General features: G+C 37.8%; 1 protein-coding gene and 1 long non-coding RNA gene across 3 annotated transcripts in view; one reads left to right on the top strand and one right to left on the bottom strand.

The window, feature by feature from the left end:
- The window catches only part of NTN4 (netrin 4), a 111,851-nt gene that overhangs the window by 33,861 nt on the left and 62,499 nt on the right, over window positions 1-15,491 (bottom strand). For both annotated transcript variants that reach the window (XM_012775310.3, XM_076007095.1), the window contains exon 5: window positions 13,807-13,995. In XM_012775310.3, coding sequence (XP_012630764.2) covers window positions 13,807-13,995 — 189 coding nt within the window. The remainder of the gene's footprint in view (window positions 1-13,806; window positions 13,996-15,491) is intronic.
- LOC142873346 (uncharacterized) overlaps window positions 1-15,491 on the top strand; it is a 167,429-nt gene that overhangs the window by 125,409 nt on the left and 26,529 nt on the right. The window lies entirely within an intron of this gene.

The raw sequence follows: 15,491 nt of genomic DNA, 5'->3' as shown, positions 1-15,491 counted from the left end.
TATTTCTTAATAATTGATGGTCTTTTGGTCTCAGATAATCTCTTTCTGATTTTTCGCCTCACCACTCTGTCTATTGTACTCTGTGAAGGCCTAGAAGGTAGGAACCACATCTTTTCATCTCTGTATCCTCCAAACCTAGGACCATGCCTGACCCATTTTAGCAACTCACCCAGTCTTTGTTGAATGAATGAATAAATGAATAAATGTGCCTCTCAGTAAGCAACCATGAAATGATTTTCTATTTTAATGAACCTCCTAAAAGGCCTATACTACTTCTTTTGTAGGCTTCTAGTATCTCAGCACCATGGCATTGCAATGCTAAGATACTAGAAACAGAAAAATGCCCCAACAAATCTGTAGAAAACTTGAATGGTCAAAGCAAAGCAGATTATTCTGAATCTTTCCAAGATAAGACTATTTCCTACATTTAATGCTTCACTCAGTCTAGTTATATTATTTACCATTTGTAATAAAGTTCTTTATTCTAATTCAATAGGAAACATCCTCCTCAACCATCCCCAAAATACCTTTCACTGGCAGCAAAATTTTTTTCACATTAATCAATCTAAAATTCCTTTTCCTCTTTTTTTATCCAATTATATCTAATTATAACTGACACTTTGTTCTAGGGAAGTAAATTACTTTTTGCCATCCCTCTACATTCCTTTATACCCTTTGAGTGTCTGTAGAAAGTTGGTATAGTCTCCCTGAGAAGTTTCCTGGTTAATCTGAGAATATTCATCCTCTTTCATTAATGGACTAGAACACAGGCACAAGAATGAAAAATGGGAGGTGCTTGTGGGTTCCTAACCGTGTCATTGTGGTAAGGTATTCTGGGTTTAATTAATTTAAACGTTTTACTCAAAAGACAAATGAAAGGAAAGAATCACTATATCAGAGGTTGAATGAACTAATTGTTTCATAGAGACACCAGCAAACAGAAATGCAGAGATTCTTCTTGAGTTACCATCAGTTGAGTAGTTTTCACCTAAGCCAGAAAGAAGAAAAGAAGAAAACAAAACAAGAAGATCTGGATGACAGAATCCTTTCTTTACAAAGATAGCTGGCTGGCTAGTTAGGGTAACAGTAACCTAGTAACCAGGCAGTATCTTGGTAAACACTAGTTTGGGTTTTAGGGCAGAGAGACCAAGTTTATTTTTATTCACTGTCAGCTAAAAAGCAATTGACTACATTTATTTTGGCCCATCAGGGAGGAAGGAAGGGCATGTCAGTTTTTCAAGAGTTTGTTTACTTTGACATGGAATGAATTCTGCTTTCTTTTTTATTTGCTGATCTTTCTTTTAATATGGAGGAGACTATACAATAGTTAAAAATATGTGTCTTGACAAAAAGTCAATACATTTAATGTAAAGGAACTAACTGGCTGTTTCCTAAAAAGAGAGTTAATTCTGTTCTGCAAGGCATTTCTTCCAACATCTGTTTCAAACATCTGTTCTACTAAAGTGAGGGAAATTTCCTATGGAAAATTGTTGTGGAATAGCTATTGATATTCCATATTCAATCAATTTCCCATCATTTAACATTTAACATATCCTTTGATGTTAAATGGAGGGAGGGTAGGGAAGGGGGGGACTTCATGAAGAATTGGATTCAATGATTATTTAAATATCAACACAATAATATGTCTACGGTAGTTTAACGCTATGTTCTGAAATATGTAAATATGGAAGTAATAGTAAATGTCAATATCATGGTAAGCTAATTTTACTATGCATTCTGGTTTCCTTACAGTAATTCACTTTAAAGTATGAGGTATTTAAGGCAAATAAATCTATATACTATGAATAACATCGAGTTCTATGATTAGAATTACCAGGTATTTATTTTAAAATGGCTACATGGAAAACAGTCATCTTAGAATTTTTGCCAGAATTCTTCTTGGGGAAAAGCAGAGGTTCTGTTACACTTTCTTAAAGTGGGAGATGATAACTGACATGAATACTTAGCAGCATTTATATCTATCTGTGTGTCAGAAAAAAACGTGTCTAGTGAGAGTTTTAGTAATCCTTTAGGATTTTCTGCCAGAGATAGGGCTTATTCTGTGAGTAGATTAAGTTACAGATGATTGTTAGCTTGTAATCTCTCATCCCAGGATGCAAGTAAACAGAGCTCACCCCAGAGCCAGCACTGGTATATGCAGTGGTTCTCAGCTACTGGCCAGGAGACCAAAAGGCTGAATCAGAATCACCACTGATGCTTTTTAAAGAAATGTAGATTTCTGTCCCCACTCCCTGTTGGAGATTCTGAATCAGTGTATCTTGGGCAGGACTCAGAAATTCCATATTTTCACTAAGTGCTCCCAAGTAATTCCGACCCACAACCAGGTTTGGGAACCAATGACCAGAGAGAGCAACTGGAGGTCAGAGAAGTGGGCTGCGAAGGGGTGGCGGGACTTTGTCCAAAGGAGAGACACCATTCTGCTTTTGGTTCAGAGTCTATCTGACTTCCTGATGAAAAATCATCTGGTAGCTTGAAGCTGGCCGTGGCAAGGATATTTAAGCCATAGAAATTGGCAAATGCTTTTCCCCCCTAAAAAAAAGCCAGCACACCAGTGTCTGGTAAGGTGATTCTCACATTTTTAATATATCTGCCATTGAACAATCTACTTATGTTATAGGATACAAAAGCCACATAAGTGACTTTAGAGGTTTCAAGGAAGTTACTTGAAAAGAGACTATGCTCTTTAGAACACAGAGAGATATTGATAGTATTCCTCAAAGTACCTCAGTACACAGGGAGAATTATATTTCCATTTTTCTTTCCTGTGCATCAGCAACTGGCCAGTTTGAGCCTCCATTTCTCTTCTCCGCCCTAGATTCAGCTGGAGACATTCACATTTTCCCTTGTGTTTACAGACCTTAAATGCTCTGTCCTTTAACAAAATTTTTTTCTGAGTTGTAGAAATAAATTCAGTTTCAATGATCTCCACCAGTCTTAAAAAAACAAACAACATCTCTGGAATCCTCAGAAGTGATTTCTTGGCATGGAAATGTGTAGCTGATTGTCCTGGGTCCCACACTAGAGCTCGGGTTAAGGTTGACATGAAGAGGAAGCGAGAACAGAGATGATTTAATGGCTCACAGGGATAAATCTATTAGCTAGCAGATTTGGTTCAGGATCCTGTTTATTCAGGTTTGATGAATTTATGACCATTAACTAAAAGTGTACAGAGAAGGACCATAGCATTTGCCATAGTGCTTATTAGGAGAGTGGGAGGAAAAGAAAATAGCCTAGAACATGAATGGAACCAGTAAGTCCTTGGCTTATTTGGCAGGAAACTAGCTACCTAACTGCGAACAAAGTCTCAAGATTAATGTCACAAATATTAGTTGAATGAATTAATGTGCCCAGGTAAGTATTCTATTAGATGTATGGTAGACACTATGAGGAAGAATTATCATCAATTTGTATCATTTTCTAGATCATCTCATTGAAGGCAACCAAGGCAATCAGTGAGATTAGAAAGTAGAACAAACTAGGTTTCAGTACTTCTAGAGGAAAAAATAAAAAAAGCTACCCCAGAAATATGGGCGGCCCTATATCCCATCCCCAACACTCTGTCCAAGGCCCTTGGTGCATCTTTACCATGGCGCTTTCCCCCTGTAAAGTGGGGATAATAGTGTCCATATCAAAGCGCTTTTGTGAAAGTTAAATGAGTTAATACATATACAGCCCTTTGAGCAGTGGACAGAAAAGAATACACACTCAACAAATGTCAGCTATTACTATTATATTGTCATTATCACCACCACAGTGTATTGAAATGACCTGTTACTGGAAATTTCTCCCAGCCTAGAAGGGAAGAACTTTTTATCTTTACAGACCTAATGCTTACCATAGTGCCCGGCACAGAGGAGATGTTTTCTGAACTAAATTGAGCTGTAACTGATATGCTTCTAGTAATTTATCTGGGCTGCTGTTTCAGTGTTTTGTTTTGTTTTGTTTTGTTTTGTTTAGAAATGGGGTCTCACTCTTGCTCAGGCTGATGTTGAACTCCTGAGCTCAAGCAATCCTCCTGCCTCGACTTCCCAGAGTGCTAGGATTACAGGCATGAGCCACTGTGCCCAACTAAGTGGTTCCAACTCGAGAAGATAACTAGGAAAGAAGAAAGAGAAAGAGGACTGTCATATATTCATTGTTGGCAGTCTGATAAACTAGATTGCCCAGGCCTAGTTAATATTGTTTGTGATTATTTCACTGATAGAAATATAAGGTTTATTATTTCGTTGATATACAATTGTAGGCTTTAGCACTTGGAAATAAGGAACAAATAAATAGTAAAAATTTTCTAGGATATGTCTTCCCAGGTGATGTCTTCCTATAGATCTGGCCATTATACAATAACAACATTTTCTGGTATGTGCCATAGTTGGGGACAGTGGTCCCCAACATTTTTGGCACCAGGGATAGGTTTAATGGAAGATAATTTCCCACAGACTGTGGTGGGTGGATGGGGAATGGTTTCAGGATGATTCAAGTGCATTATTTCACTGTGTACTTTATTTTTATTATTATTATTACATTGTAATATATAATGAAATAATTATACAACTCACCATAATGCAGAATCACTGGGAGCCCTGAGTTTGTTTTCCTGCAACCAGATGGTCCCATCTGGGGGTTTTGGGAACAGTGACACCTAAAGTGTGTTTCTATGTCCAGTCTACTACATAATCTCATTTTGGTTGCCATAACTGCAGAAAACTCTGCTTCACAAAGATAGGATGTTGGAAATGGAATCAGGCTTTTCAACGCTTTTGTGGCAATCTCAGGATATTTGGCCTTGACTTTAGTCCAGGATGTATGGATATTTGAAGTTGTCTCAAACATACTTTGAGGACCACTGTCATTTGCTATTTCAAGCAGTTGATTCCCTTCTTTTTTTTTTTTTTTCAGACAGAGTCTCACTTTTGTTGCCCAGAGTAGAGTGTCGTGGCATCAGCTTAGCTCACAGCAACCTCAAACTCCCGGGCTCAAGTGATCCTTCTGCCTCAGCCTCCCAAGTAGCTGGGACTACAGGCATGCACCACCATGCCCGGCTAATTTTTTATATGTATATGTATGTTTACTTGGCCAATTAATTTCTTTCTATTTATAGTAGAAATAGGGTTCTCACTCTTGCTCAGGCTGGTTTTGAACTCCTGACCTTGAGCAATTCACCTGCCTTGGCTTCCCAGAGTGCTAGGATTACAGGCGTGAGCCACAGCGCCCGGCCTTGATTCCCTTCTAGCTCGGACAAAGTTGATTCCACCTAGCTTATTCACAAATGGATTGTGGATCCACTCCTTCCCAGTTCGGGGGGTCTTTTGTGGTTGGGAAGTAATGCTTAAACTCTTTTGAAAGCTGAGACAGGTGATCATGCACCAGGTGGGAGAAACAAGGCTCTGGCTCAGTCTCTTTCAAAATCTCTGCTTATGTTTGAAACATGTCAAAAACCCAATGTTCACTCATCACCCTCATAATTCCAGTTTGGCTTTGAATGCAGCCACTTTATCTGCCTACTTGAACACAGTTATCATTCTCCCTTGAAGTGACAGATTGAGTTCATTGAGCAGGTTGAATTTGTCACACAAGTAAGCAAATTTGTGACCCATTCTATGTCACTGAAATGTACTGCCAGTGGTGACTGCTTTTCTAAAAGAAATCTCTAAAAGAAATGTCTAAAAGAAATCTTTTGTAACTCAAAAAATCTGGCCAGTGACCTACCTATAGAAAGCCATCTCACTTCTGTGTACGAGAGAAGACATGTGTGCTCTGTGTCCATCTCCTCACAGAGCTGCCTGAACAGATGTGAGTTAAGAGCATGTAGTTTAATGTGGTTGATAATTTTAATCACATCCTGCAAAATGTTGCTTGGTTCAGATGACATTTTTTTGTCTAGACAGCATTTCTCTATGGATGACAGAGTGCATAGGCTCACATTCAGAAGTGACCTCTTTGACCCGAGTAGTGAAACCAGAAAGCTGTCCAGTCATGGGAGCTGCTCCATCTGTACATATACCGACACAAAATGACCAGTTCAGTTTTCCTGATATATAATCAGTCAAAGACTTGAATAGTTGCCAACACTTTGGTTGGCAACAAAAGGGCACATAGTATGTCCTCATGCACATCCTCCTGAAAAATATATCACAGAAAAACAAGCATTGTTGCCTTTGAACATCAGTAGACTTGTCAACCTAGATTGTGTACCACAGTGAATCATTAATTCTCTTTAAAAACTGTGTCTCAATATCTTTTGCTATTCCATCAATTCATCTAGTTATGTGATGCTAGCTGACAGACAAACATATGCCACCTCTTGAACTGCAGCCTCTCCTAAAAGTTCATGGCAGATGTCCTTAGCAGCAGGCAGGATCAACTTTTCAACAATAGTAAAGGGATTCTTAGCTTTAGCAATGCCATCAGCCACTAAGAATGATGCTCTCAGTGCAGACACATTTGATGAAGTGGTGGCCTTCAATAATTGTGTCTATTCTTTGTGTTCACAATTTTTTCTTTGGAAAAACTCCAAAGGCTTGTCTTTTAGTGCAGGGTGCTTGGTCTCCATTTGGTGAAGCAGTTTTAAAGGTGTCATTGCTTCGTTGGATAGCTGGTTGCCATATATTATACAAAGCGGGCTTGGAGAATGTGAACCACCTGTTGCAATGAACCCATAATTTAAGTAGGATTCTTGGTATTTTCTTTTAAATGCAGCTTTCATTTTGTTGGCAGTCTTAGAGTCATCTGCTGTGTCATCATTGGGTCTTTCCCCCTTTTGAAAGAAGCTCTCCAGCGACATTTGTTTTTCACTCATTTTTGCTAGGGTTAGCTTGTGGGCTTAGCAAAACTGTGACTGAGACAAATGCACAGTGCGGGAAAGAGGTGCAGACGGAAGTAATGAATAATACTTATATAATAATAAGTATATTAATATAATATAACTATATATTATATAACTATAATATAGTTATATAACTATAATATAATATAATTAATATAATATATAATAAGAATAATAAAATAATGGGTGGGCCATGTGCAGACTAAAATAAGTGTCAGATTCTGACTTAAAGCCTGCCACCAGATGCAGCTGTACAACTGAAGTAAGATGCTCACTTGCCACTACAAAAGCCATCACAGATGCAGCTTAATTGTCACTTGCCACTCACTGGTAGGGTTTTTTTTTTTCCTCGCCCTCTCCTCCCCAACTGGTAGGGTTTGATATGAGTCTGCAAGCAATTGATTTATTATGGTCTCTGTGCAGTCAAACCTCTCTGCCAATGTTAACCTGTATTTGCAGCCACTCCCCAGTGCTAGCATCACCGCCTCAGCTGCACCTCAGATCAGCAGGCATTAGATTCTCACAAAGAGCACTCAACCTAGATCCCTCGCATGCGCAGTTTACAGTAGGGTTGACACTCCTATGAGAATCTAATGCTGCGACTGATCTGACAGGAGGTGGAGCTCCGGCAATGATGTGAGCAATGGGGAGTGGCTGTAAAGATGTAGGAAGCTTTGCTCCTGCTGTGCGGCCAAGTTCCTAAGGCCATGGACCAGTACCTGGCCTGTTAGGGGTTTGAGGACCACAGCCATAGAACAGTGGTCCCAAAAGATGCTCTGTAGGGAAAGCATTCTCTAAATTGGAGAGAACTCAAAACTTTATAGAAGGTGTATAATAAACATTAGCATATTAGACTCTGAGAAATCCTGAAGTAAAGAAATCTTTAATTCTATTCCTAAATTTAAAGGCTATAGAGAAACTTCCTCTCACATAATTCCTATTAATATCTTATGGAATTAGTGTTCTATGGATCAAACTATGGGGAATGCTGTACCATAAAAACACACTTATCCAGTTTCTGGGTTTTTTTCAGTAAACCTTTATATAATTTATTCTAAAAAAATTCTAAGTCTATATGCACACAAATAGAGATATAAATCTTGGTTAATTTGGATCCTGGTTAATTAGGATGTTCTAGCTAACTAATTTTTAAAACTTAACTGTAGATTAAGTGCTAAAATCCTTTTTTTAGAGTCAGAGTCTCACTCTGTTGCCCGGGCTAGAGTGCCATGGCATCAACCTAGCTCACAGCAACCTCAAACTCCTGGGCTCAAGCGATCCTACTGCCAGCGAACCGAGTAGCTGGGACTACAGGCATGCACGACCATGCCTGACTAATTTTTTCTATATATTTTTAGTTGGCCAATTAATTTCTTTCTGTTTTTAGTAGAGAAGGGATCTTGCTCTTGCTCAGGCTGGTTTTGAACTCCTGACCTTGAGCGATCCACCCACCTTGGCCTCCCAGAATGCTAGGATTACAGGCTTGAGCCACCGCACCTGGCCAAGTGCTAAAATACTTTTAAACCCTTGTTGAAAAGCATTCTACAGCACTCTCAACCTTTAATATGATACAATCGTCTGGGAAATTTGTTAAAGTGGATATTTGATTTAGCAGGTCTGAGGTGGGATCTGAGGTTCTGCATTTCTAGTCAGCACCCAGGTGATGCCAATGTGGCTGGTCTGTGGACCACACACTGAGTAGCAGGTTATTTTCTGCCTTGGTAAGCACAGCAGAATAAATATAATAAGATTGTTATTTTGAATAACATTGTACATGTTGATAGAACCACATACTGAGATAGTTTAAATTTTTAAAATATCAACTTGTTTTCTTGATACTACCTTCTTTGTAAAAGTAAAGGGGGGAACTAATAGGGAGAAGACTCCTGGTTATAGCAATATATCCATCAGCACCTAGCATGAAATCTGGTAATTAGAGGTACTTAATATTGAATGTCAAGTACATCAACTTATTTGTCATAAACTTTATTATAAGAGTTACAACTGGTTCTCCTATGGAGGGTATACAGGTAGAGAGAAGAATTGGACATGCTAATAAATGTTGTGATCTCCTACAGGCTCAGAAGAGAAGAGAAGAACCAGAGTAATATTCTGGAAGACAGTGCCAATAAGGAGAACCAAGCTAGGAAAGTAGACATAGGTGTCTCTGCCCCAAACATATCCTAGAAAAGTCCTAAAGTAAATGGAGACATGGGGATTGGGGGTGTCTGGAGAAGGAAATATGGATCTTCCCTACTAACTCATCCACCTCCTATAAATTATGCTAAGAGAAGTAAATTGGTATCAGTTATTTTCATAATTTCCCTACTTGGTGCATTAAGTACCACACAAGTATTTGTTAACTATGAGTGATCACCAATTATGATTTATTAGTAGTAGTTTCTAGCTTCAAGTCTTTCAGTAGCCTACATGTGGGTGAATACTATGGCAATTTAAGGGGATGAGAAACTCATCCAGATAAATGTGTTACAATTACTTTATTATGTTTCAGGGTTTCTTTTTTTTTTTTTTTTTTTTTTTTTAGCATGTCTGAATGTGGTCTTGATGGAGTTTTCATTAAATGGCTTTGGTGCCTTTGGTCTTTTGATATTTGGATATTACCTATAAATATCAACATGGCAGGGCCCAGACAATTATACTAAATGATGCATATTGACTGATTATCAACTACTTGTGTGTAGATCAATTGATCAATCCACAAGTTGCCCTTGCTCACTGACCAAGATGTCCAAGAGGAAGGCACTCCCAGCCAACCACTCATCCTCCCTACTGCTCCCATCCTGACACTGCTTTAATCCCCTCCCCCCTCCTGCCTGCCTCTTGGCTATTCTGAACTGTTTTCCAGTTGTCAGAATATGCCATATTCTTTCTTCCTTCTGTTCCTTCTTGGCACTGGTTTTTGTCTCTGCTGGGAACACCTCTATTTATGCTTTGTTAATTTCTACTAAACTTTAGGTCTCAGATCAAAACTCAGAACACTCAGCACTTGTTAATTGTTCCTCCCATGCACTCCCCTCCACACTCCCTAACACAATACTGGTTTTATGTGTGTGTGTATACCACGAGTTGCCTGTAAACAGTATATGTATATATACATGATATATATACCCACTAGATTGTAAGCTTTGTGGAGAGACTGTGTCTCTTTTCTCACAGTTATAATTCCCAAGAACTAGAGTACCTAGCATATACCGGTAATAGTACTCAGTAGGAATGTGTTGAGTGAAAGAATAAGCTTTAAAAATATCCCACTTGCTCAACTCCATTGATTGTGGATGAATGTTGAGACATTTTCCTGGACTGAAAAAATACTAAATAGTTATGTTTGTTGTTAGTTTTAGCTACATTCTCACCTTTTGGTTATGCTTTTCATGGACCTAGCAGTTTGGGACCAAAACCTATACTGTTTTGCACAAGTCTCTAGATGAGCTATATAAGTAATAGTGATCGCTAACAAGGGGTTTTCTTTTATAGTCTCCTGTTTCAAAGTCTGTTTATAAAACTCTGAGGCTATGAGTACTCTAGGATTTAAAAAGCTAGGATTTAAAAAGGCAACTTTTTTATATTTAGTATGAATTTGAACCAAAGCTTGAACATAGAACAGTAACAAAAAACACAATAAAACAAAAAATAAATAAACAAAAGGTACTTATTTTGGCTCCACATCTGCCAATGAACCTTTTGTTTTTTCTTTTTCTCTATGTAATTCATAAGACTTAGGCATTACATAAAAGTTTTATCTGTTTTAATTCTTTGTGCACTTACCTGTCATGATTTTATAAAGCTAAATAATTTAAAAATTGATTAGTAAAAGTAAAAGGCAATGAATAATATGTAATGCTTACAAATTAATCTGAACTATATATCATTCACATATATTACAAATATATGACACTTTCCTAATTAAGTTATTACAATGGCTCCTGGAGCCCTAGAACTTAAATAATAACATGTTTAGGCTAGCAATCAAAGCTCTCTAAAATCTAGCCCCAATCATTTTTCAAAGTTTTCTTTCATTATTCCCCTTGGTATTCTACTCTTTACTCTAATGGAAGTGACTAGCTATTTGCTATACCAGCATATAGTAGATGTTCAAATATTAGCAAAACTTTAGAAACTGAGTTTGCTTTAACCAATGTAAAATTTGGTGGGCCATCATTTAGACAAGTGTTTCTCAAACTTTATTGTAACATCAGAATCATCTGGAGGGCTTGTTAAAACTCAGATTGCTGGCCCCTCCCACAGAATTTCTGATTCAGTTGGTCTGTGTTGGGGCCCGAGAATTTGCATTTCTAACACATTACCCAGACAATTCTGATGGTGCTGGTCCAGGGACCACACTTTGAGAATCACTGGTTTGCTTGATAACTTCAACTAAAGTTGAATGCTGAAAGTGCAAGATCAATATCAGTTCAGTTTCCTTTGTATAACACAGGAATGGCTCTTTGAAAACTAAATCAGATCATACCAGTCCTCCACTCAAAATTCTTAGACTGACTCATCATTTACTCCAAGGAAAAGCTGATGTGCTTGCAGTGGCACATAGTTACATAACAGTTACCCTCCCCTTCCCAGTCACCTCTCTAGTCTCATCCCCTCCCACCCCCCAACTGCCATTTGATACAGCCATGTATCAGAACCATGGCTGGCCTCCCTGGTTTTTCCTTTGACACATCAGGCACCTTCCTGTCTTAGGATATTTCTTCCAGGTATTACCTCTGCCTAGAATGCTCTTCCCCCAGTTAAATATTTGGCCAACTTCACTGTCTTCAATCTTTGCTCAAATCTCCCCTTCCCAGCAATGAGGCCCACCCAGATCACCCTATTCAGTAGGCACCTTGCCACTCCTCTTCCAATCCCAAACCCTTGGCCCCCTGAATCTCTCTTAATTCGTTCTATTTTTTCTTCTTTGGTGATACTAGCCCTTATCACCTTCTCACATGCTATATATTTCACTTATTAATTATATTTATTACTTGTTTACTATAATATAGAGGGAGGTCAGGGATCTTTGTTTTGTTCCCTGATACATCCTAAGCACCTGGCCCATAATAGGTACTCAATATATGATCATTGAATGAATGAATAAATGAATACATTAGGTATATTGTACAACATACTGTTTCAAGGAAATGCTATATAATAGCATCTTTTTGAAAAGATTACCTGTTGTCATACAAGATAGTTAACTTATCTAGGTTACTCAATGACAAATTCTTTTGCTTTCCTCTTTTATCTGCTTGGTCATTCATACGTTCTCATTTTGAGACATTTCTACTAGTGGTCTGAGGATATGAAATACACACATTCATAAATCTATCAATTTAAACATATTCTGTACAAAATAGCATTAAGACTAAATATGCTCTAGGTTGAAGCCATATTATAAGTACACCCTTTAGTCTACACGTGGAGATGAGGATCCTGTATTTTAGTCCTTAAGGTACTGTGTATTTTAAAGTAATTATCCTTGACATAAGTATTTTTAATTAACAAAGACCAGAAACCCTATAGTATTATTTCCCGCTTTCTGGCTTATAGTACAACAACTATTATAATATTAGTCTTCATTTCTTGAGGGCTTGCTGTATAACAGGCAATATGTTAATCCTTTTATGTCATATATATAGTTTATCTTATATAGTTCACAGTACAACACCATTGCAGGGAAACATTTTACGTATGGAAAAATTAAAGTCCAAAGAGCTTCAATAGCTGGCATGTAGTCACGCAGCTGGTAATTGGCGGTGAAGACATCTAATCTGGATCTGTGTGAAGCCTGTAAAAGTGAAAGTCTGAGTACAAACAAGAAGCAGAACTAAAATAGGATTCCAGGAGAAATAACAATGTGACAGGAATCCAGATGTGGGGTTTGATGCTGAAAGTGAGCTGTGCCATATTCTACCGTCTATTATTTAAGAGAGAAAGCTTGTAACAAGCAAGCCCATTCAAATTTCACATAAATAATTCCTCCCTGATGTTAAAAAAATATATTTTAAAGAGCAATATAGTTTTTCCTTTAAAAAAGCACAAATAACCCCAAGGCTTTAAATGCTTATTTCCTATCGTATTGCTCCCTTCCTGTTACCGTTTTTTTGAGCTAGAACATGGAGTTCTTGGTGGAGAAACGAAAGGCCCTGATCATCAGTCTCCATTAAGACTCTTGAGTGGGTTCTGTTGTCTAAGGATTTCTGAGCTGATAGACATGTAAAATGCTGATGTGGTTATATGGAGTATTCATCTACATTTGACATTTACGTAAGCTCTGCATGCAGCCTTCGTAGTCGCATGTTTCAGATAATGTCCCATGAATTGGGTAGGTCTTTTCAAATTTTATTCTTTTTTTAAATAAGCCTCTTCTTGGAGTTATGCCAAAAAAAATACTAAACTGTTACATTCTATAACAGTTTAGTATTTGGGGGAGAGCATGAAATACTGTTATATTCTAAATTATTTATGATACAGGAGGTACATTAGAGCAGTATTGACCAAAGTGCATTCATAATGAAACCAAAATTCATGTTTTTTTTTTAACATGTTTAAGTTCACTGTAGAGGTAAAAGGTAGAATGACCCAAAAGCAGGTAATTTCATCAAATTCATTGTGTATCCTTTGCTCATATATTTAATCTTAAGATCATCTTAAATATCTCTTCTTTTTCATCATTCTTTTTTTTCCTCTTTTATTAGTTATCTTGTTTTCCAAAATGTGGTGCCACAGGAAACAATTTTATATTAAGAATGTACGCATGGAGATTATTTTTATGAATATTGTACTGTTTTCACCCACCAGGTTGAAATTCTTAACAGTGAAGAAATTAACTGATGTCTGTGAATGTGTTATCTAGAATCTAATGACTTCCCTCCTCGTGGGCCAGGATGGAAAGATTCATCTCTTTGCACAGATCATCATTTTTTTCTAGGAACCACGAGGTCACTTACATTTGCAAGCATCTGGAGCAGAGAAGGGTCTGCGAAGGTCACGGTAAAAGCCTGGCTTACACCTCTGGCAATGCTGACCCTCCGTGTTGTGCTGACAGTCGTTGCAGACACCACCGCTACGGTTCCCCGATGCCTCCCACACATTAATGTCGAAGTGGCAGGCATCAGCATGCCCATTGCACTTGCAGGCTGGAAGAAAAAAGCACGGGAGGAACACCTTTAAATTAAAAATAAAGCAGCAGATTCTCTCACATTCAGGCAGTTAAAAATAGGATTAGCTGATTGTTAATTTTTATTTTATTTTTAGTTTTTTCAATAATTAACCGTACAAGAATCAAAACAATATAGAAAGGTATACACTGAGAAATCTAGCCTCTCCACCCCCCTGTACCCTGCTTCCCCTTTAATAAATTACTTCTTTTTTTAAAAAAGTTTCTTATCTAGCCTTCTAGTTTTTAATTATAGATTGCCAATTTAAAAAATGGGTTTCAAGATACGCATGAAAGTCAACAAAGTATAGATTTGTCTAGTTGGGCAGAGATACTACAGCTATCTTACCAACTGGGGTTGACGTTTGTTTTGGAAAGACTATTTGAGCAGCCACCAGTTTTTTTTCCCTTTTTGATGCTAACACTCCACCATTTCCATTCCTGCTACTTCCCAAGGATCCTCTCTGTGGGCCTCCTGTCCTTGCTAAGAAAAGCTGAGACTGTCAGGCATTCTTTGAAAATAGCAATTCATATTGCAGATACAGGCCTGCATCCACATTCACTAAAGAGCCTGGAAGAAAACTTCTGGTGGACAGGGTTTAGTAACTTGGCAGGTAGATTGATTTATCTTTCATGAAGTACTATTTTTCAGCTGTTCTTGTATTAGTGAGTGTATTGTAGACTCCTATAAAAGCCTCAATTTCATTATATAAGAGGCCTGTAGTGTTTATTATGCAACAATTTCTCAAAGGCATTTCTAAGATTATCAAGTCAATAGCATCAAGTGACAAGTCTTTGTGTTCTATATGTATTTAGATGTGCAGTTGGTTTCTGTGGAAAGGGCCAGAAAGGCATTCTAGGAATTTAGGAGAAATTCTTTAGATTCTCTTGATGAGTGATTTAGAATAAGAATCCAGACTTTTTCCTGGAGGTCAACTGTATTTGAAAATATTTGTGCTATTGTTTTTCATTGTTTCCTTGATGTGTTATGATATTTTGACCAGATTCATATCTTTAAGAAGTATATTATAAGATAATTTAAGATTTATGCTTAGAGGAAATCCTTTACATTTCCTGGAAACCAAAACAAATCAGTTATGATTCTAAATTATGTATGGGAAGTACCTTCTCACAACTTTACCCACAGTACTTGCCTTTAAATCCTCGTAAAATAGAGGTTTGTGAGTGTAAACATTGTTATGGGCATGTGCATTTCTCTGAACATTTTAAATTGCAAAGCAAAAAATGGTTCATGTTCTCATATTTTTTAACCTCCTATTTAATATCCAACCTTAAACCCAAAGTTAGTCCTGGTAGGGCAATTGTTGGGCCGTAGAAATGTACAGCCCGTTTGGGAGAGAGAGACGACCGCCCAAAAAGACTCAGAGTCCAGAGGCTTGATGCAAGAGAGCAAGAGGATTTATTTCCAGCGCGCGCAGGGGCTAAACAGCATCACCAAGATGGGGAGGCTGCCGC

Source organism: Microcebus murinus, chromosome 10 (assembly GCF_040939455.1).
Source record: "Microcebus murinus isolate Inina chromosome 10, M.murinus_Inina_mat1.0, whole genome shotgun sequence".
NCBI classification, from domain to species: Eukaryota; Metazoa; Chordata; class Mammalia; order Primates; family Cheirogaleidae; genus Microcebus; species Microcebus murinus.
The sequence above is the reverse complement of the archived record's forward strand: the minus strand, read 5'-3'. Positions and strand labels throughout refer to the sequence as shown.